We start from the raw sequence: 22,412 nt of genomic DNA on the forward strand, positions 1-22,412 counted from the left end.
AAGCAAAACATCTTTTCCCGGTGACGGTGTATTAAATAAAAGATGCTAATAAATTTATTTTTAGGATATTTAATTAAATCAGAATTTATATCAGTATGTAATTTTGGGATGATTACTTTTGTACAATAATTATAACTCTAAAATTGATGGAGAGTTCTTCACTTCAAGTTCAAGGAACATGAATTCGAGAATTCTAGGTTAGATTCTATCAGGAGTTTTTCGGAGGGGTGGTGGTGGCAATGTGAATTTAAAATCTTTCCAAGGCGAATATTTTGTCGAAATGGGCAAAAATGGGTAAACAAAGATTTTAATAATATATATATTTAAAAAAATAATAATAATACCCGTTCGGCGTCCAGTATCCCGTCCAGAGAGCAGGATGTTGGGGGGTAATATCCGCCGGTGGTAGTATCCCATACCCTCCCCCTCCCAACGACTACGCCACTGATAACGCAATTCAACCTCTTATCTCAACAGGCCTGCCTCTCATAGACCTTTCATTGCTCCCTCCCTGTTTCGTAATCCTCTTTTTATGACATTTTTCGAAAAAAATCCGATTTTGCGTTTGCGAGTTATGCATGATTATGTGACACTGTAGGCCACTATGTGTTGAATTTCGTTCTGTGATGTTACACCACCAGAACGTAATTCAAATTGGACGATATTTTTGCTAAACGAAAAACTCAACCGAATTTTTTTGTACATAAACATTATGTACCCAGAGTATAAAAATCTCAACAGGGATGAGGGTGTGAATAACGAAATGCCCTAAAGATTTTTCTAATTGAATAATAATAATGCACGCAGGGCGAGCTAAATGAGCTATTTGTATACTAATTTGGCTACTTTAAGGGATATAGAATGGGCGTTTATGGCGTTTCGACAGTATTTTTTTGTGGGACATGAGAGCACCTCAGACGTATCGAATTGCATTCTGAATACGAAGCATGTCTTTCTGATATCAAATAATTTTCATTTTTGAAATTCACGATATAATACAAATTTTATGACAAATTATTAAAATTTGATATTTTTCAAATTTTGATATATAACAGTCCTCGAAATAAATTTTATAAATCTAATGATATATTCTTAAAGTGTATGTAGCTGGGAGGAAAAGCCGACGATCAATTGAAAATTTTGACCTTTTATATTGAAGATATGGATTTTTCCCCAAAAAGACCTATTTTTTTTTTGGGGAAAAATCCATATCTTCAATACGAAAGGTCAAAATTTTCAATTGATCGTCGGCTTTTCATCCCACCTACATACACTTTAAGTATAAATCATCAGATTTATAAAGTTTACTTCAAGTACTGTTAAATATCAAAAGTATCAATTTTAATGATTTGCCATAAAATGTGTATTACATTGCGAATTTCAAAAATCAAAATTATTTGATATCAGAAGGACATTCTTCGTATTCAGAATGCAATTCGATATGTCTGATGTGCTCTAATGTCCCACAATAAATACTGTCCAAACGTTCATACCCCAGCCCTTAAACATGCTCTGAAAAAAGCGGCCAATACTAACTTGGCAATATTTACACTGATTTACCATAAGGTATTTTTGTCCCATCACTCCCTTCCATTAAAGCACTAAGTTTATTTGATCCTCTTTTGGGAAGTGAAACTTTTTCGAACCCCCTTCATGCCCTTTATTTGAATACAAACCCCACCAAGGTATTTAACACTCCTTAAGAATACGTTTTCCCAAATAATAATTGTTCATCATCGCACCTAGTGACATTATCTGTATGCCCCTAGTACTTAATAATGGTGTTTAATGAAGTTTTAAAAATGTTCACCATCATCACATGTCTAACATTTCTTGCATGTTTCTTCAATTATGAATTTATACAAAACGTGATGGTGGTAGACTGAGAGCTTGCAACAGAGGTCCGAGACTTGGGCCGGTCATGTCAAGAAGAAGAAGCTGAAGAAGGAAAAAAAATACATTGAAGCTCAAAAAGACAGGCCCGAAGCTTATAACGAACATAATTATGACCCGGGATTATGACATTAAACATGTTATTTATTATGATGTGCCTGTGAGTCAATTCGTGGTGATCATTGCATCAAAGTCAATCACAATGTCGACTTTAAAACATTTATTGAATTATTAAAATATTCAACCTGCCACGGGGCCTGGGAGCAGCTGTATTTTTACATTATACTAGTACATGTTATAGGCTTTTACATACCCGAATTTTTATCTCAACAAAAAAGCAATCCCCGGAGAAACAATCATATCATACTTAACAATTAACGTTTGAAAATAATTTCCAAACTTATTTAGGTAGGCCTATATTCAAGGCCGGGGGGCACTCACTAAAAATGTGTGCCCAGCAATTAAACAAACACAAAAACGTTTTAAAAACATTTTAAATAAGTTATATTTTGGCTTTTGGTTTAGGTAAAAACGTTTTAATAACATTAAAATGTCGGGTTATATAAAGGTCATGATAACGTTTTAAAACGTTTTGTATGAAAACACACTACAACAATATTTTAAATGTTTTCAAAAAATGTTTTTGCAAAACTATTTTTGCAAACATTTTTGCCAAATATTGTGTCAATACTTAAATGACATTATGTTAATATATTTGAACCCAGCAAACACAGAAATGTTCTTAAAATGTTTTTTCAAAACCTTTTAATAACATTTAAATGTCGGGTTATATAAAGGTCATGAAAACGTTTTTAAAACGTTATTGAAAATATTTTTGGCAAACGTTTTTCGCAAAATATTTGTTCAACCCCAAAATAACATTCTGTTTAGAATGTTTTGTATCAAGTTTTCAAGAATGTTTTTGGAATAATATTAAAACGTTTTTATACCTTTTATATAACCCCACATTTAAACGTTTTCTGTAAAACATTTTTGTTTGCTGAGCAGTAGATGATCAAAAAATGTTTTTTAAGATTATGAAAACGTTTTATACTCTTAATATACCCTTTATATAACCCGACATTTAAACGTTTTCTGACAACCTTTTATAACCTTTTGCGAATGATGTCGAAAACTTTTAAGTTTTTAAAAAAACATGTTGTGTTTGTGATGTAAGTGATTATTTAGCAGCAAACACATACGGTGTCTGATCTCCGCCAAACTCCCCCTTTTATAATTCATATCCCCAAATTTTTAGTTTTCCCCCTTTTTGCGAAATGCTTTCCCCTTTTTCAAATATTTCCCCTTTTAACTTTCCCCGTTTTCAAATAGTTTCCCCTTTTCGACTTTCCCCCCTTTTCGACTTACCCCCTTTTCAAATAGTGTCCCCCTTTTCGACTTTCCCCCTTTTCAAATAGTTTCCCCCTTTTCGGCTTTCCCCCTTTTCAAATAGTTTCCCCCTTTTCGACTTTCCCCCTTTTCAAATAGTTTCCCCCTTTTCAGAATCCCCCTTTTCAAATAGTTTCCCCTTTTTAATTTCCCTTTTCAAATAGTTTCCCCGTTTTCAATTACCCCTTTACAAATAATACCCTTTTTATTTTCACCCATTTTGTAAAATTAATAGTTCCCCTTTTACAAATAATCCCTTTTAACTTTCCTCCCGCTTTTCACAAATAGGTTCCCATTTTAAATAGTTTCTCCCGTTTTAAATAATACTCCCTTTTTGTTTTTAATACTCCCGTTTTTGTTTGGGTACTCCCCGTTTTCCGTGCGTAGGCTTTACCAGTAAGCCTGGACCCTGGAGAGTACCGTGCACTCACTAGAGCTCATTTCGCTACATCCATTATTGGAAAGGCGTTCTACATGAATTTGGATACCAACGTAGGTAGATTTATAGCCTGTTGTGCAAGCGCCGCTAAATTCAATGGGTTAGGGATCCGTCAACTTTTATGCACGTTTATAGAGGGGCTGTACAAAGAGCAAATCCGATATGATTGATAAACCAAATGATGTTCAGAATGTTAAACGGGTGAAATGGCATGCATAAATATTTATGCTGGTCAAATTCATAGCAATGATGTTTGAAAGTCTGTGAAGAACTTGTCTATAAACAGGGATATGTCAGAGACAACAAACAACTGGCTGCCATTGTTACAGAAGCCTAGATAATAAGAATTGTTTGTGCTATATAATTATTCAAAAGTGTTTTTTAAAGTTAGCACCAAAGTTTAAAACAAGCGGTCTTAACAGTGAAATGACAATAAAAGGATACATTTATAAAACGGGCCTGGACAAAATGGGCATTGCATATTTATAACAAGTGTGGCTGTGTGATTTTATGCAACTTTATTTTTAAGCCAGTTCCAAGTAATTTTCGCTATTCTTTGTTTGTCAACAATCCCGTTAACAATAAAAATGTGCTTTCTAATCAAAGGCTCTTTGGCGTATATTCAATTGACCAGACAAATGAACCAGGGACTTCGGTCAGTGGTGCACGCCTCAAAAATCCAAAAAGAATTAGTAGGCCCTATATGTTAGATGAAGAATTAAGTAGCAATGGGGTACTACACCTGCCCAATTTTGTGCCTATTTTTGCATTTTCTCAAAAATTATGGCGCATTAGGGACAAGTAAGATATGTATATTATAGGGCAAGGACTACAACTACTGCACTGGAAATTTTATTTCAGCACAGCTAACAGTTGTGGAGTTACAGTCAAAAATGAGGGAAACCAATATTTGATCAATAAATCAATAACTACTTGCTTTGTGTTGCTGTATTTTCAGTACAGTAGTTGTAGTCCTTGCCCCTATAATATACATATCTTACTTGTCACCAATGTGCTATAATTTTTGAGAAAATTGCAAAAATAGGCGCAAAATTGGACAGGGGTGTAGTATCCCTTAAGCCTAGTCTTTTTAAAAGTCGAGACAAGTCCAAAATAATAACGATTAATAAGCCAATCTAATTGATTCGAATTCCAATCTCCTGGCCTTTTCCTGGGTCTTTATTTAGTTGCATGATATAATTCAGATTATGATTTTTCTTAAATGTAGATCTATATCCGATAGAATTCATAAATTACATAATAAGTATCATTTTATTTATTTTATTTAGCTCAAGAATTTGTATCAGACAATCACGTGCTTTCAACGTGTAGGCCGGACCTATTTCAATATCGAAGTACATGGGACGTGAATGCACGGTACTATAGATGGTCCGTGCCTACTGGTAAAGCCTACGCATCGTGAAAAGGGAATAAAAAAAAAGGAGTAAAAAAAGGGAATAAAAAATAAGGGAGAAACTGTTTTAATGGGGGAAAAATCTGTAAAATGGTATTATGTAAAAGGTGAAAAGAAAATTCGAAAAGGGGGAAACTATATGAAAAGGGGGAAACTATATGAAAAGGGGAAATTCGAAAGGGGATACTATATGAAAAGGGGAAATTCGAAAAGGGGGAAACTAGGCCTATATGAAAAGGGGGAAATTCGAAAAGGGGGAAACTATATGAAAAGGGGGAAACTATATGAAAAGGGGAAACTATATGAAAAGGGGGAATTCGAATATATGAAAAGGGGGGAATTCGAAAAGGGGAACTATGTGAAAAGGGGAAATTCGAAAAGGGGAAACTATGTGAAAAGGGGGAAATTCGAAAAGGGGGAAACTATATGAAAAGGGGAAATTCGAAAAGGGGGGAAATTATATGAAAAGGGGGAAACTATATGAAAAGGGAAAACTATAAGAAATGGGGAAATTCGAAAAGGGGGAAACTATATGAAAAGGGGGAAATTCGAAAAGGGGACCTATGTGAAAAGGGGGAAATTCGAAAAGGGGAAACTATATGAAAAGGGGAAATTCGAAAAGGGGAACTATATGAAAAGGGGAAATTCGAAAAGGGGAAACTATATGAAAAGGGGGAAATTCGAAAATGGGGAAACTATATGAAAAGGGGGAAATTCGAAAAGGGGAACTATTTGAAAAGGGGAAAGTCGAAAAGGGGAACTATTTGAAAAGGGGAAAGTCGAAAAGGGGAACTATTTGAAAAGGGGAAAGTTAAAAGGGGAAATATTTGAAAAAGGGGAAAGCATTTCGCAAAAAGGGGGAAAACTGAAAATGTGGGGAGATGAATTATAAAAGGGGGAGTTTGGCGGAGATCAGACACCGTACAAACAACCATTAAACAACCCATTCTAGCATTAATACTAGGCCTACGATGCAAGATTCTAGTCATACTGCAGTAAAAGGTAAGACACAATTGTTCTTTAGTGGAAAACGAAAAAAAACAAAACAGAAATCGTCCAATTTGTAACACGGAATGCTCGGAGCCCTTGTCTACTCGGGGGGGGGGGCAGGGCACTCAACTTTACGGAAACTGAGTCAAAAAGGGCCTATCGCGTTTCGGGGGTCATTGAATACAAACAAAATGAAAGGGGTCATTGTGTATAATTTAGTGAAAAAAGGAGATTATTGGATATGTCAGAAAATGGGTCACCGGGTAGGGCCTATTATATAGGCCTATTGGGCCTTAGAAAATTTCGAGAAAAAAAAATGAGCAAAAAATTCTATTCTTGTCCCATAACTTTGTTGAAATAACATAATTTGAAAGTTTCTGCATTATTTTGTGGCATTTTGATGATACAATTTTAGAAAAAAAGGGGTCCGGTCATTGCAACACTAGGGTCAACCCGGGGTCAACATCCCGGTCAACATATATGCACAGTGGCTTCTGCGGAAATACAGTGTATGTGCTCCTGCTCAAATGAGGAATTTTCAAAGAAGAAGCCAAACGACCACGAAACAATGGCAGCGCCCGCAGAAGAAAAACAACGTTATGTTCTCAGTTATCACAATACTTTACTTCGAAAAGATGACGTATTACTTCTTAATAGTGGTCAGTGGTTGAACGATCAAATAATAGGGTTTGTCTTCGAGTAAGTTTCAGACATCACACGGAGGTGTAAAGTATATGCATGTATGTTTTTTAAGCTTAACTTATTCATTGTTGAACTGCTGAATTTGGCAACCTTTTAGTCCAGTGATGCCAACGCCGCGCCTTAGGCGCACAATTGGGCTACTTGGCGATCACTTGCCGCTACTCAAAAAAGCATGCCGCTACTTGTCTAAAATTGGGCTACTTTGCCAGTCTCAGGCATGGCACTAATTTGATGTATTTTCCTTTCAATTTAGCCGATTTATAAAGGTTTTGAGTCTTTGAAGCTCCAAATTGAAATTACAATGGGTTTTGTGACCATTTATCGGGCCATTTATTGATCGGTCAGTAACTTCCCAGTAAGTACCGGAAGTTTCAAAGTCAAGTGCTTTTCTGCCCAATTGGGTGTTTTGCGTTCTAAATTGGGTAAATCCGCCCAAATATCCGGTATTAGGCGCTTTTTGGAAGCTTAAAAATTGGGCTACTTGAGAATCCTTTACCGCGGCCTGGCGAGTCAATGCGCCGCGCCTTGACGCGAAAAGTTTTGGCAACACTGCCTTTTACGCTTAGATCAATTGTCATTGCAGTTGCACACACGTCTTGTCACACGTGTGTATACAAAAATAAGTATGAGAAAGGTCGATGTTTTTAATCGTGTCAGAAAGATGAGTATTATGACTGACTCATTGCACATTACACATACAAACACAAGCGGCTAGGGGACGCAGGGGTAACCTTGTCAATCAATGGTTATTCTATTGTCCACCAAAGTTAAGCTTATGCCATCACCAATATGTTTATAGCCATGATCAATCCAATCGATAGGCACTCCAGAGGACCACTGTGCGAAATATACCAAGTTTAACGTGTACGGGCCCGCTACTTTTGCTTGCATGGAATAAAAGTTAAATAAAATATTTAAAACATTTTCTGGCAACCTTTTCTAACCTTTTGCGAATGATGTCGAAAACTTGAAAACATGTTGTGTTTGCTGGGATAATTGAACATAATTCAAAATTGAATAACACAAAAATAATACTAATAAATATGTAGGCCTATTAGGCCTATTCTCAAAAGATGCGTTCCTATTTGTTTGAGAATTATTAAAGTGCTTAGTTTTAACCAAATAAAAAATCACAAAGCGCATTTTAATATAACATTTTTCTGCTAAATTGAATTGGTATAATTTGTATTCAAGTTAGGCCTACATTTTATGACAAGCTATAGTCATGCTGTTCGTGCGGATATTTATAATGCATAACGTTACAAATAATAATAAAAAAAAATCTTATATACCTTATATTCTTATAATTATATTGCTTATAATATTAATATTATTATCATTATTTTGTTTATATTTTTATTATTATTATTTTTTTAAATCGTAACCATAAAGAATAAATTAAGTCATTACAACTTGTTGTTGAGTGCTGCTGAATCCAGGTACCGGGCTGAATCACCTAAGTGTAAAGTATTAAAAGTGCGCCACCGTAGCTTAATTCCATGATCTTGATCCTACTGTTATCGATATACATCGATCACTTATCGGATTAAGTATTGGACACAATAGATGAAGTATTTGATTGACAAGGTTACCCCTGCGTCCCCTAGCCGCTTGTCATACAAACTACTAACTAGGCCTGGCATTTTCGGGTAATTTTGTACCCGGGTACCCGCCGCAATTTTCGGGCGGGTAACCGGGTACCAATAAAAAAAAAAAAAAATTTTTTTTTTTTAAGTTTTATTTTTTTCGGTTTTGTAGTGTCTCTGGACCTAGACCTAAATGCCAGGATCATTCATGGTTGACCTAAAAAAAATTCAAGATATTTTGTTATTTTTAAATGAAAATTGATAATTTGTATTCATGTCATAGTCTATTAATGATTTCAAAATGTATTGAATTTGAATGCATTTTGAAATTATTAATAGACTATGACATGAATACAAATTATCAATTTTCATATTAAAAATAACAAAATATCTTGAAATTTTTTTTTTTTTTTTTTTTAGGTCAACCATGAATGATCCTAGCATTTAGGTCTAGGTCCAGGGACACTACAAAACCGAAAAAATAAAAATAAAAATATTTTTAAAAAAAAAAATAAAAAATTTTTTTTTTTTTTTTTTTTTTTTTTTGAATTTCGGGTACCCGGGAGGGTATTTCCTACCCGGTAATGTAATCTCAGGCGGGTACCCGTTTACCCGACCGAAAATGCCAGCCTTACTACTAACACAACTATAAGGAATGCAAATTAGTTTGGCACTGCCACTGAATGCATGCACTCATCACATGTACAGAACTGACCAATCACATGCATGGGATCTGAAAATTTAGGGGGAAAATCCTTGCGCATATTGCTTCCGGGCAACATGAAGATGGGACTGGGCAGCACAAATTCACACACAGGCATTTACAATAAACTTTCATCTACTAGATTCAAAATAGCTGGACCCCCAGTTTAATTTTTAACTCGAGTTCTAGAAGAATGAAACTTGCATGTCTTCTGTTTTGAAAATTTTGTATGCATTGAGCCAATGCAGAGGTGCATGGAATGTCATGTGATGTCATTTTAATGAGGGGCGCTATTTATGCTGGTTGATCTGGCTAGCATCTGTGGTTGTTTGGCATAATATAATTCACATGTAAATGGTGGCACACAGCTACCACAGCTCCTTTATTCTTAGAGTTGTACAGTGCCAATGGGACAAGTTTGTTTGTGCATTGCTGATCTCAAGACATCAGCAGCAAGAAAATAACAACAAAAAGCGGAAAGCGCAACACCACATCCTGTCCGCGCATCCGGTTGACTCCTTTGAAATAGAAGGGGTGTTGGACAGTATACGTAAAGAAGAAGAAAATTAAAATGTGAACAATCGATCATCACATCAAACTCCTACATCAGCCTGTCCAACGTCAATCACAGCATCTCAATTCAAACGCATATCACAATATCGGCAAGTAACGACTGTATGAAGTGATCATTTTTCCATCTTTGGAAAAATACTGCATAATTTTGTGAAAATGTAGAGCCAATTTTGAGGTGGATTTTGTGTGAACATGGTGAAGTGGGAACCTGTGCGATGGTATATCATCAAGGTTGTAGCTAGGATATTTTTAATGCTGAGTGGCATTTGATGAAAATCTGTCTACCTACCTACCTATCCTCTTCGGGCCCTGTGGCCCATAAGGCTGCAAGTCTCCTCCTCCAGCTGTCCCTTTCTCTAGCTACTGGCTTGGCTTCACTCCATGACCTCCACCCTAATTTCTTCCTTTCTTTTTCCACTGTCCGCCTCCATGTTGTCTTAGGGCGACCAACTTTCCTTCTGCCTTCTGGAGCCCAGGAAAGTGCTGTCATACAGTGGCTATTATCTTCCATCCTTAGCACATGGCCAATCCATTTCCACCTCCTTCTTTTTACTTCTTCACTTGTCCTGTTCATTTTGGTTTTCTTTAGTAAGTCATTATTTGAAATGACATATGGCCATCTAATCTTCAGTATTCTCCTGAGACATTTGAATTGAAAAGTGTCCATCTTCCTGTTATCACTATCATTGATCTTCCAGGTTTCACAGCCGTATAATAATACTGACATTACCAGAGATTTGAACAGCTTCAGTTTGGTTCCTAAAGTGAGTTTGCTTGCATTCCATATTTGTTTGAGCTTCATGAATGATCCCATTGCCTTGCAAATTCTGTTCCTCATGTCTTCACCCCTCCACCTTGGTTGCTGACATTTGCACCTAGGTATGTATACTTTTCTACCTCGTTTAGTTGCTGGCCTGCTAAGACTATCCTGGTGTTGGATTTGCTGTTTATTCTAAGCACTTCAGTTTTCTTGGTATTAATTTTTAAACCAGTTCTTGCTGCAAATTCACATAGCTTTGTTGCCTTATCCTGCATGTGTTGGATGGTAGATGATAGAAGAGCTATATCATCCGCAAAGTCCAAATCCTCTAATTTTGTCATAAATTTCCATCTGATTCCTGTGTTATTTCCTCTGTTGCATGTTTCATAATCCAATCAACCACAATCAAGAAAATAAAGCCAGACATTACATCTCCTTGCTTCACACGGTTTTCACCTTAAACCATTCTGACTCCTCCCTTCATCTAATACTGCGCTTTTCGCTATCTTCATACAAGATCTGGACCATTCTTATTATCTTTGATGGAATTCCATAGCTAGCCATAATTTTCCACAGGCTTTCTCGGTGTACGGAGTCAAACGCTTTTCAAAGTCCACAAACGTAATGTATAAGGTTGACTGCCACTCTACGACTTGCTCAATAATATTCCGCAAAACAAAAATCTGCTCCACTGTACTTTTTCCACTTCTAAATCCAGCCTGTTCATCTCTCAACTTGTTGTCTACCCCATCTCTAATTCTATCAATAAGTACTCTTCCAAATACTTTACTTGGGACAGAAGTCAACGTAATGCCTCGCCAATTTCCGCATTCTGTGAGATCCCCTTTCTTTGGTAACTTGACTATGAGCCCCTGCTTCCATGTTTTGGGTACTTCTTCTTTATCCCAGATTGTGTTAAAAAGGCCTGCAAGCCAGTCTACAGTTGTGTCTATGTCTACTTTCAACAATTCAGCCGTAATTTCATCTTTGCCACCTGATTTTCCGTTTTTCATCTTTCTAATTGCTGCTCTAATTTCTGCTTTTGAGATGTGTTGATCACTTATGTCCTCGATTACCGTTTCATGTTCATTTAACTCCTCTGATACTGGGTTGGTTGGTAGTGGTCTATTTAAAACTTCTTCAAAATGTTCTCACCATCTTGTTCTCCTTGCTGATTGTTCTGTTAATGGCCCATTTCACGGTTAGGCGCCACTTTTTGATTTTCAACATATCTGGCCTGGTGTGTAAAAAATAATGGGGTTACAGAATTTACTGTTGGTGATTTTTCATTGTCTCTGTATGGCCTACCTCCATTAGCTTAATCGGCCTTTCTAGTTTTATCTTTCAGGGCGCACAGGGGTCAGAAGTGGTCAAAAAACACATTTCACTAGCAACCTGGAAACAGACATTTATTTTCCAATGCTGCCACTTTTAACTATGTTGAGCCTACCAGCTGCTTTTGTTGTTTTTATGTAGTGAACAAGTTGCACTATACAGCCATACATGAACAAAGTATTAGTTGTCAGTTAAACTAGCATGAGAACCATTTAAATTTCTGAATTGGATGTGACATTTTCCGTTCACATCTATGTACCTTATTCAATGTGGAATAGATCGACTAATACTTTACATGAATGGCAAACTAGTGTGTTTTAGTAAAGTTCAGAGTCTTGTTACTATTTGTTGAACAAATTACACTTGTTGCTCTTAATATGTAGATACAGCGATATTTTGAATTTTTGCCAACAAATTCCGTTCACAATTTTGTCACATCCGATTAATTTTCCAAATAGTATAATTTATTAACAAAATGTGGCAGAATTTTTCCTCCTTGATTTTTAAAAATCTCCTGCTATGAGCTATCTAATGACACCATTTAATGAAAACTCCTTCATCAACTTAGCTTGCAGATGTCATTTCAAAGTTTCCGTTCACATGTGTCACATCCATGGTACCTGTCACATCCAAAATAGTTTCTTCAAAGAACTAAGACAGGAATGGGACTAGGATGCCAGTTTGAAGTTATTTCATTACAGGTTTGTGGGGGATCAAAAGGCACAACAAATCTTTTAATTCAGTATGCCTTCTTTAATTGTGACAGGAGATTCAAAAAGCTTCAATTTCCGTTCACATGTCACATCCTCAAAATTAGTAGTTTTTAGGCCAAAATACTTAAACAACATAATATTTGACTTTCTAAAAAAGGTTTATTATTTTGTACATGTCATATATGATTATTTCAAAGCTTTGTCTTTGTCTTTAGAGGACAGTTTTGTATACAATTTACAGAAGCGGATGTGACATTTTCAATTGTGAACGGAACATTTAGGTAAATTATAAACATTTTGCTTGTCAAAAATATAAAGGGTCAGGAAAAACGTTTTAGCATTGCTCAATTCAATAGAATCTCACAAAATATATGTGTTAGAAGTGCCCAAAGCTTATATTTTTGACAAGCAAACTGTTTATCATAATGAAACATTCCGTTCACAATTGAAAATGTCACATCCGCTTCTATAAATTGTAAACAATGTTTTAAAATGAACACTAACACAGGTTGATATGTTTCAATATATCCCATTTAATTCACTGAGTGTGTGAAAACTCTTTGAATCATTGTTTTCTGAAACATACTCTGCTTTACAGTGTGTGGTTTCCGTTCACATTGACATCAGTCACATCCAAAATTGCACAAACATCAGAATCTTGAATTTGACCTGTGTTTTCAAACTGGCTGATATTATTTGTGAACATTACCCATATTATGACCTTCAAAGCTGTGCAATATCAGAGTCATTCATTGATTATTAAAATTGTTGAGTAAACCTTTTCATGTCAATTTCCTTTTTACCACAAAATTACATTAAAGTGGCCATAAATTTGTCATTACACAACAAAATTTGCCCAAATTTGGTCAGAAGGGAGCCTATGACATACTCGTTTATTTTAAATATCTATGATATATGTATTGGACAGTCAAAGTATAAATATACACTACTCAATATTGATCAAATTTGTTAAAAAATTACATAACATAAGATAATAAATCATAATTTTCTTCAAGAAGTAGCGAGATTTAAGCTGGGAAATGATATTTTTATGAAAATCTGGTCTTATTTGGAAAAGAAAACCCCTATTAAATTAAATTTAATCCATTTTGAAAATTTCTAGTCTTTTTCACTAAAAGTGGCGCCTAACGTGAAATGGGCCTAATATGTTCCCAGATTTGTCCTTTACAGCGTTGCTTGTTCTGCTTTTATCATTGCTTAAAGTCTTTGTAATGTCATACAATTCCTTCATTCGCCCATTTCCTGCTGCTTGTTCTGCCCGAGCTGCGAGATCATCAGCCCATTCCCGCTTGTCCCTTCTCATACTTTTCTTGACTTCCTTGTCTTTGCTCCGGTATTCGACTTTTAAGTTCTGTTTGATTCTGCTTGACTTTGTCTGTTCAATGTCACTCTTCAGCTTTATCCTCTCCTCTACTAAATCCCATGATTCCTTGCTGATCCATGGTTTCTGGCCCTTCTTTTTGTACCCGAGAACCTTCTGTGCAGTTTCTTTGTAAGCATTCTGATGAAAATCTGTGATATTTGGCAATTGTTGTCAAAATTGATCAAATTCTGGACTAATTGAACAATTTTGAGCAATTTTGGACCCTGAGTGGTTGGCTCCAATGCTAAAATTACAGCCAAGTGGATGTGGTCTCCAAAACTTGAGTGGCCAGTGCTGCCCACCATCGCCCACTGTAGCTACAAGTTACAACCCTGTATATCACAAATGCTAGCTAACATAACAATGGATATAAGCTAGCTACTGGGAGTGTGAATAGTTTCAATGACAAATAATAGTTGTTTTTGTTTTACCATTGCAGGTATTTTGAATTTGATCTATTCAAGACGTTCAGCGACATTGTCACTTTTGTAAGCCCAGAAGTTGTGCAATTTATCAAATTTAGTGAAGGTGAGTTGGTGATGGAGCTTATTATTCAGGCTTTTCAATACATGTGATCATTACTGTGAGTGCACTGTTGAAAAATATATTTTTATACAGAGGAGAATGTTTTAGGAGTATATGTCAATAACATTTCAAATTGTTGTGCAAAGCTCTATAATAAGTCATACTGATGTGCTAGACTGCTGCCCTCATTCGTCAACCTTCTGGATTGACAACTGAGAAAACTATGTGAGGTTTACTTTGAATATAATTTACAGGTGGATGTATGTATAAATACAAGACAGCTTATATAACAGGATATGTGACAACAAGTTTGACAGTTCAATGTGTATTTTTAACTTTTTTCTACTGGACAACAGCACATCTGTTGAATGTGACAGTAATTAATACAGCTTCTTGATGGACTTTTGCAACCAGATTCTGGTTGCACATGAATATTAACTCTCTTCACGAAGATGTCGACTGCAGACGACAAGTTTTTAAAAAAATTCAATAGCTCTTGATATTTTGAGAAAATATTTCAAAACTTTAACTTTTTTTCCCGTTGAAGTGAATGGCTAGCATGCAGAGCATTAAGCAGGTGACAACCTTACACTGAGACTGCGCAGTTGTGTCCAAGACCGAGTTTGTTGTTTTTAGAACTTCAGAGCATGATCTTGTCATGAACGGCGCAGTGCACACAGCGCGGTACACAGGCGTCACTAGCCAGTCGCGCTATGGCGCATTAAGTCGCAAGCATGGGTCCGCCACAATTTGAACTGTAACATAATCAGTCATCACAACGAAGCATAACACAGTACATGCGCAGTGTAGACGGCTGGTGGAATAAGTCTACTGATGTGCCTTTATTTAGAAAAGGTTGTGGCAAGTACTGCTAGAAACCTTTTTGTGACGCCCTGTAAGGCACTTGAAACTTGATTCCGAGTTTAGCGTCCGCCGCCCGCGTTATGAATTTTGTGCCACTTTTGAGATGTAAAATCTGAAAATAATTCATTATTTTGCAATTAAATTACTACTAAACTAGAAAGAAAATTTGTTCTGCAAAATTTTTAAACCCTTTTTTTTCTATTTGAACCCATTCGAAAACTATAGAAAGCCTTGAGAACTATTAGATGAATCCATCTAAATATTTTAGCATTAAAAATATACAGGTTTTTGACCCTTGCTCTATCCAATTATTTCAATTATACCTTTGGGATAATAGACTAGAAAAGAAATCAACCTAGCCAAAATGTTTTTACCACATGGACATTGTTGATGTTGTAAATAATTTAACTAGGAAAGACCTAGTTTTGACAAATTGGTGCCAAAAATTTATTTCATAATGTTCTGCATGATTGTTATTTTGTATTTAATGAGTCAACCCCCCATTTCCCCTATCCTCAAATGTATACGGGAGAGGTTAGTACAAATTGGAGTGAAGAAGACTGGCATGGTATACTTCGGAATACATTTAGTTTCTTTTAAAACTTGAATTTAAACAAAAAGCAAGATAATTATACTTTTATAAATGTTTATGTGTGTTTGTGACATTATATTGCGACTGGCGATACCCAATTAGAATGAACAAAAGCGCATAAGCATTGGTTAAAGGCCGCTGATAATGAAACCTTGAAAATAATGAATAATGAATAATGAAATAGTTGCCTCATTATGAGCTGAAAAAAATGGGACGCTAAACTCAACATCAAGTTTCAATAGCCTAATAGTGGGTCTAACTATAATTCTTTAATTTGCTACATTTTTGTAGGCCTAAGTCTTTCCACCATTCGTTCCTGTGTTGAAGTTTCAATAAATTTACTCCATATGGCTTTGAGCATTCTACTAAAGGGGCATTTTGTCATTTTCAGCCTCATCCTCCACACTTCTCTAAAAAAAGTTGACATTTTTATACTACAGGAAATCTCTAGCTACATAATGTTTATGTACAAAAAATGGTATGGACGCACTTAATGTTGGCTTACCGCGCGTAGGCCTACGCATAGACATACCATTTGTCTGGGGGCCTACATGTGTACGCGACAGACTTCTGAGACAGTGGCGGATCCAGGAATTTGGGGAAGGGGGTGGGGACACACTCGAAGTTTTTGCCGCCACCTTTTTGAATGGCCACGAAGCACCATTGTGTCACGCGCCATGCAGGGAGTTGTGTCCCCTCAGAATTGGAAACTTGGTCAAAGTAAAGAAGCCATTTCGTGGAGATCATTGCATGTAAGCTGATGAAAAAGGGGTTCATTGGGTGACAGATTTGCAAAAAAAGTTCATTTTTTCAGAGGGAATGTTAAAATGTAGCCAACAGGGACAGAACGGTCGTTCAACTGTTCAGTATACCACGAAAAGGTTAAATGTTAGGGGGTGGGTGAAAGTCCACATTTAGGAAAATCTGCGGCCCACCAAGCAATTAAATCCTGGCAATAATATAGGCCTAGCTATTAAAAACACGGAATCGCTTAAAATGTTTTGCAGCTGCTTTTAAACATGTTGCTTACATGTTTTATTCTATAGGCCTAACCCGAAATTGAAAATGTTTTCTAGCAACCTCTTCTAACCTTAATGTTTTATGTTTGTTGGGATAAAGTTAAAATAAATCATTTTGTCACGAGCTGTTTCAAAAGTAATCTAAGGGATTGAGTGGGCAACAACATTATCACAGGTCTGGATATTTATGATTATCAAGCTAACATGATCATTACTATACTGGATGAATAAGATGATCTACACCAAGACACCATGATTATCATCACCGTTTACCATGTTTACTAACCTCTCCCTTTACTAACCGCTCCCATTTACTCAACTAGCGGGGACCAGCTTGCGCTGAATCTCCCGCTAGTACATAATAAAAAGAGGGTGCTTGGATCACAAAATACTCAAAAGGTGGTATTCATGGATTGATTTTTTATAAGGTTGGCAAGATAAGACAGTGAAAACAGAGTTGTGCACATTAATGGATGAAGTCCATTAATGTACACATTGCTTTGAGAAATAGTAAGTAATAAATTTGACAGGAAAACTATTATTTTCACTATTTTTCATTTTATATTGGATATTTGATGTATTGAATATTCAGGTTCAAAATGAGTGTTTTATTTAAATACAAAATATCCAACAGTTTTGCATTGTTATGTAAGTGCAAGGATAATTAAGAGATATATGCAGGTGAATTAACAGCTGCTTCATTCCAAATACATATGGTACATATGGTTCATATCACTAATCGTGATATTACAGTTTTCAACGTAAGGCTGACGAAAAAAAGAAACCCTGTTCTATTGGTCAGCCTTTTTTTTTTTTTTTTTTTTTTTGAAAATGACCCAAAAAATCACCAAAATCTGTAAATAATTTGCAATTTGAGAAAGTACAAAAAAAAATTTGTTCCTGAAATTTCCGAAATTTGGGTCGACATTCATTTGTACAGGAAAAAAATGTTTCCCAATTTGTTCAAAATCTGGATTTTCTTTTTTCGTCGCCTAATGGAAAAATTGCTAATTTTTCATACCCATGCAATCCACTCAAAATGAGTGTTTTATTTAAATACAAAATATCCAACAGTTTTCCATTGTTGTGTAAGTGCAAGGACCGTTAAGGGGGATACAGGTGAATTTACAGCTGCTTAATTTCAAATATATTTTTATGCAGCATATGGTTCATATCACTAATCGCATATAACAGTTTTAAACGTAATGGAAAAATTGCTCATTTTGGGTGGAAACTGACAGTTAACATCAACAATACGATGAAACTAGATGATTTTGATGCCAAATGATCAAAGACTTAACATAGGTTGATAGGTTGACCTGAGATGTTTCTTGTGTTCATGCACTGAACCCTAAACACCAAAAAAATTCAGTGCACCCTCAAAGATGAAAGCTACAATTAGGTAGGGTGAATGTTGACTAAAAACCTGTGCTGTCGGATGAAATTTGGTAATATTTCAACAAGAAATTGTCATAAACACCTCAAAAGAAATAAGTCCCCCTCTGAACATGTCGTCATAACATCGTAAGGTTTCATTTTGTACCAACAAAACTAACTTTGAAATAATTATATGACTGTTTACTAAGTGCTATGTGAAAATGAGAGATTTCCATGACTTCAGGGCTGAATGAGCCTAAATTGAAGGCAAAAACTGCCCTTTTCAAAAGTCACAAAGTAGGCCTATATATGCTTGTCACAAAAGTTGATTCATGGCTTGTTACTAATGGAAAACTCCATGTGTTTGAGCGCAGTTTAAAATCCTCATAGGTCTGTCACACTACGACGGACTGGATCAACGTACATCACCGAATACAAAAATATTTTATTCGGTGGAAAAATCACCAGTCCGGGCGGCAGAAGATTCGGTGGGATTTTGGGTCCGATTCCCGTTCGTCTCTCTATGCGTTGTGGCCGCTAATAATCCTGCAGGCGTCTTATATCCGATCGTTCAATGTCCGACAAATGACCGGATTTGGGGGTCCGATTCCCGTTCGTCTCTCTATGCGTTGTGGCCGCTAATAATCCTGCAGGCATCTTATATTCGATCGTTCAACGTCCGACAAATGACCGGATTTGGGGGTCAACGTTCGACAAATGACCGGATTTGGGGGTCCAATTCCCGTTCGTCTCTCTATGCGTTATGGCCGCTAATAATCCTGCAGGCGTTTTATATTCAATCGTTCAACGTCCGACAAATGACCGGCGAATCCGTCGCAGAAAAGTGAAGGAGGAGAGGGTGTTTGAGAGGGTTTTTGACCCCTTAGAGGCAGTGACGTAGCAAGCACTTTTTCAGAGGGTGAACAAAGTGGGGAAAGACAACTTTAAGGGGAAAACTTTGACGAAAATGGTCAAATATTGGCTAATAAGTACAAAAGGGCTACAAATCTGATATATCAGGGCAACCAGCGTCCGGGGCAATAGAGGTGAGAAACCTTTGGACAATGAAGGCCCAATTGAAGCCATTTGTCATTTTTGGATCAATTTTAGCACTATTATTGGGTACTATTTTAGTTTGAAACAGCCGCAAATTGGTGAAACGAAAGCCTAATTGAAGCCATTGAAAAGTTTTCACCATTATTGTATATTCTATTACCCCCCACGACCCATTATTCAAAATCGCGCACTGTGATTTGTTGAAACGCGTCACGTGACAGACCATTAATTAGCGATAATGTGTCATGGGCAACGAACTCTATTATATGTTCTTCTATCATCACAGCGCACAGCAGAGCGCACAGCACACCTGCTTATGTAGGGGAGAATGGAATGTCAGGGGTGTGTTAGGGACGCACCATTAGATATCAAGGGGGGGGGGCTGGGTAGTTGGGGTCGTGACAAATTTTTTTTTTTTTTTAGCACCTCGGTGAAGCAAATTTTTTTTTTAGCCCCTGGATGAAGCAAATTTTTTTTTCAACACCTCGGAGAGGCAAATTTTTTTTTTTTGCAATCGTAAAGTCTTATAATTTTCAACAATTTGTTTGTCGAGTTGTAAAAATTTGTCCATATTTTTAATCATTTTTACATTTTGTAGCAACTAAATTTCGAGTGCCACAAAAAAAATCATTATTTTTATGTGTAAAAATTTTCTTGAAGTATAATGAACCTCTTTTGGCGCGAAATATTTTGGCATATTAAAGCTAAGGGGTGGTGCACCCTTGATATCAAATTTTTTTTTTTTTTCTGGTTAGAGGTGGATCAAATTTTTTTTTTTTAGTCTGAAGTGGAGCAAATTTTTTTTTTTTTTGCTCAGATGGCGCGACAAAATTTTTTTTTTCAAAAAACTACCCAGCCCCCCCCTTGGTATCTAATGGTGCGTCCCTTATTGTATGTGCATACCTGCTTATAGGGGAGAATGGAATGTTAGGTTGTGTTATTGGAATGTGCATACGCTTTGGCTACGCGTATGCGCTCCACCTTGAGGTAAACAACTTGAAATATTTGGGCAAAAAAATTGATATTTTCTCTTTATATCACACTATTTTGTGGTAATAGAATAGAAATAAAGGGTGCAGCATTATCCTTTACAAAATAATGTGTCCTCGGCAGTAAAAGCGTTTAAATAATGGGTTCGGCTGCGCCTCACCCATTATTTACGCTTTTACTGTCTCGACACATTATTTTCGTAAAGGATCATGCATTACCCTTTATTTCTTAAATATAAACAATTGTTTTAAAAATAACACATGGATGTCCATAGCAGAAGCAAAAGGAAGACTTGTCCATTTTTGAAAATGAAGGTCCAATTGAAGCCATTTGCATGGGGACTGTAGGGCCTATTTACATTATTAGGCATAGGCCTATTGTGTATAAATTTAGTTTTAAAAATGGAAAAGGCCCGATTTGAATTTGCAAAATTTAAAATGTTACACTGATCCACTGACACTTAGATATAAGACTTCAGAATCGTAATTTCAGGTAAAGCATGCATGGATTGATATGTTAAAGTCAGGAATAGACCTATAAGTCCGTCTTAAATACTGACTTTGGTGACAAAATATCACGGGCCCTGCATATGGACTGGCCGGCAGTAATTTTCAAAGGCTTTTGGGCCAAGGAACCACATTTAAGCACTGTCTATAATAATCACAGGCCTATACTTAGGCTTACTAGTACTACTATCCTGGGCCTACTCAATAACGTATACAATAAACCTTTTCCATGTTTTCTCTTCTTTTTCTTTCTTGTCAATCACTAAAACTGGTAGAAATTTGATATTGCGCCTCTACCCTTCAGAAAGTGCCCTCCCTCAATACTACTTACATGCATAGGCCTACTACTAAATTACGTGCAATTTAACTTTTCTCTTCTCTCTCTCTTCAATTTTTCTCACTTTCTTTTCTTTTTTCTCTCTCCTTTCCCCTTTTTTTCTACTTGTCAGTCACTAAAGTACTGGGGAAATATGATATTGCGTCACACACCCTTCAGAAAGCCCCCCATGATCGATGCACATGTTCGCCATAGGCCTACATCCGCACAAGCGCCTATGAAACCTTGTAAACACCTGCGGTATATAAACGAAAGTATAACGAACAAACCCAGGGTATATATACAGAACAGTACGAACACACATCGGACAACTTCCGAACATGCGTATTCGGCACACTCCGTTTCAAGTTTTGTGCATGCACAAAACTTGAAACATCACCTAACACGAAACGCATTTGGCGGATAATAACAGGACATATGAAGAACATAAAACGAACATTGACGAACACTAACGGATTTGCTAAAATACCATCCGTTTCTTATAACGAAGACCGATCCGTGTAGTGTGACACTAACACGCTTTGGGTCAACGTACATCACCGAATGCAAAAATATGCTATCCGGTGGTGAAGGCATCACAGGAACGTAATTGCAACGAACACGGGCCGAGTGCAACGAACAAAGAACATGAACGAAAGGAGAGCGAACAAACTCCGCAATATACAGCACCATACGAACACACATCGGATAAATACCGAACATGTGTATTCGGTACACTCCGTTCAAGTTTTGTGCATGCACAAACTTGCCGACGGACTTAGCGAACATCACCTAACACGAAACGCATTTGGCGGATGATAGCAGGACATAAAAAGAACATAAAACGATCATTGACGAACAACAACAGATTTACTAAAATGCCATCCGTTTCTTGTACGGAAGACCTATTCGGTGTAGTGTGACAGACCTATCACCAAGTGAACATTTACTGTAATGTGTATCGATTCTTGATCATTCAGCCATGCAAATCCCCTTGGTGCAGAGTTCAGCACAGTGAGTTGTAAGATGGTCAGTTCCATTCCTTGTCCCAATACACCTTGCAGTTAACAAGCATAGGCCTACTTTGTGACTTTTGGAAAGGGCACTTTTTGTCTTCAATTTAGGCTCATTCAGCCCTGAAGTCATGGAAATCTCTCATTTTCACACAGCACTTAGTAAACAGTCATATAATTATTTCAAAGTTAGTTTCATGTTTGTTGGTACAAAACGAAACCATACGATGTTATGACGACATGTTCAGAGGGGGACTTATTTCTTTTGAGGTG

The 22,412-nt window shown here is 36.5% G+C and overlaps 1 protein-coding gene across 1 annotated transcript in view; it reads left to right on the forward strand.

Moving 5' to 3' along the window:
* The first annotated feature begins 6,674 nt into the window (after window positions 1-6,674).
* Window positions 6,675-22,412, forward strand: part of LOC140147931 (sentrin-specific protease 8-like) — a 42,040-nt gene continuing 26,302 nt past the window's right edge. Inside the window, exons 1-2 of the mRNA XM_072169725.1 lie at window positions 6,675-6,824; window positions 14,321-14,409. Coding sequence (XP_072025826.1) covers window positions 6,694-6,824; window positions 14,321-14,409 — 220 coding nt within the window. The 5' untranslated portion in view covers window positions 6,675-6,693. The remainder of the gene's footprint in view (window positions 6,825-14,320; window positions 14,410-22,412) is intronic.

The sequence above is a fragment of the Amphiura filiformis genome, chromosome 3, assembly GCF_039555335.1.
Source record: "Amphiura filiformis chromosome 3, Afil_fr2py, whole genome shotgun sequence".
NCBI classification, from domain to species: domain Eukaryota; kingdom Metazoa; phylum Echinodermata; class Ophiuroidea; order Amphilepidida; family Amphiuridae; genus Amphiura; species Amphiura filiformis.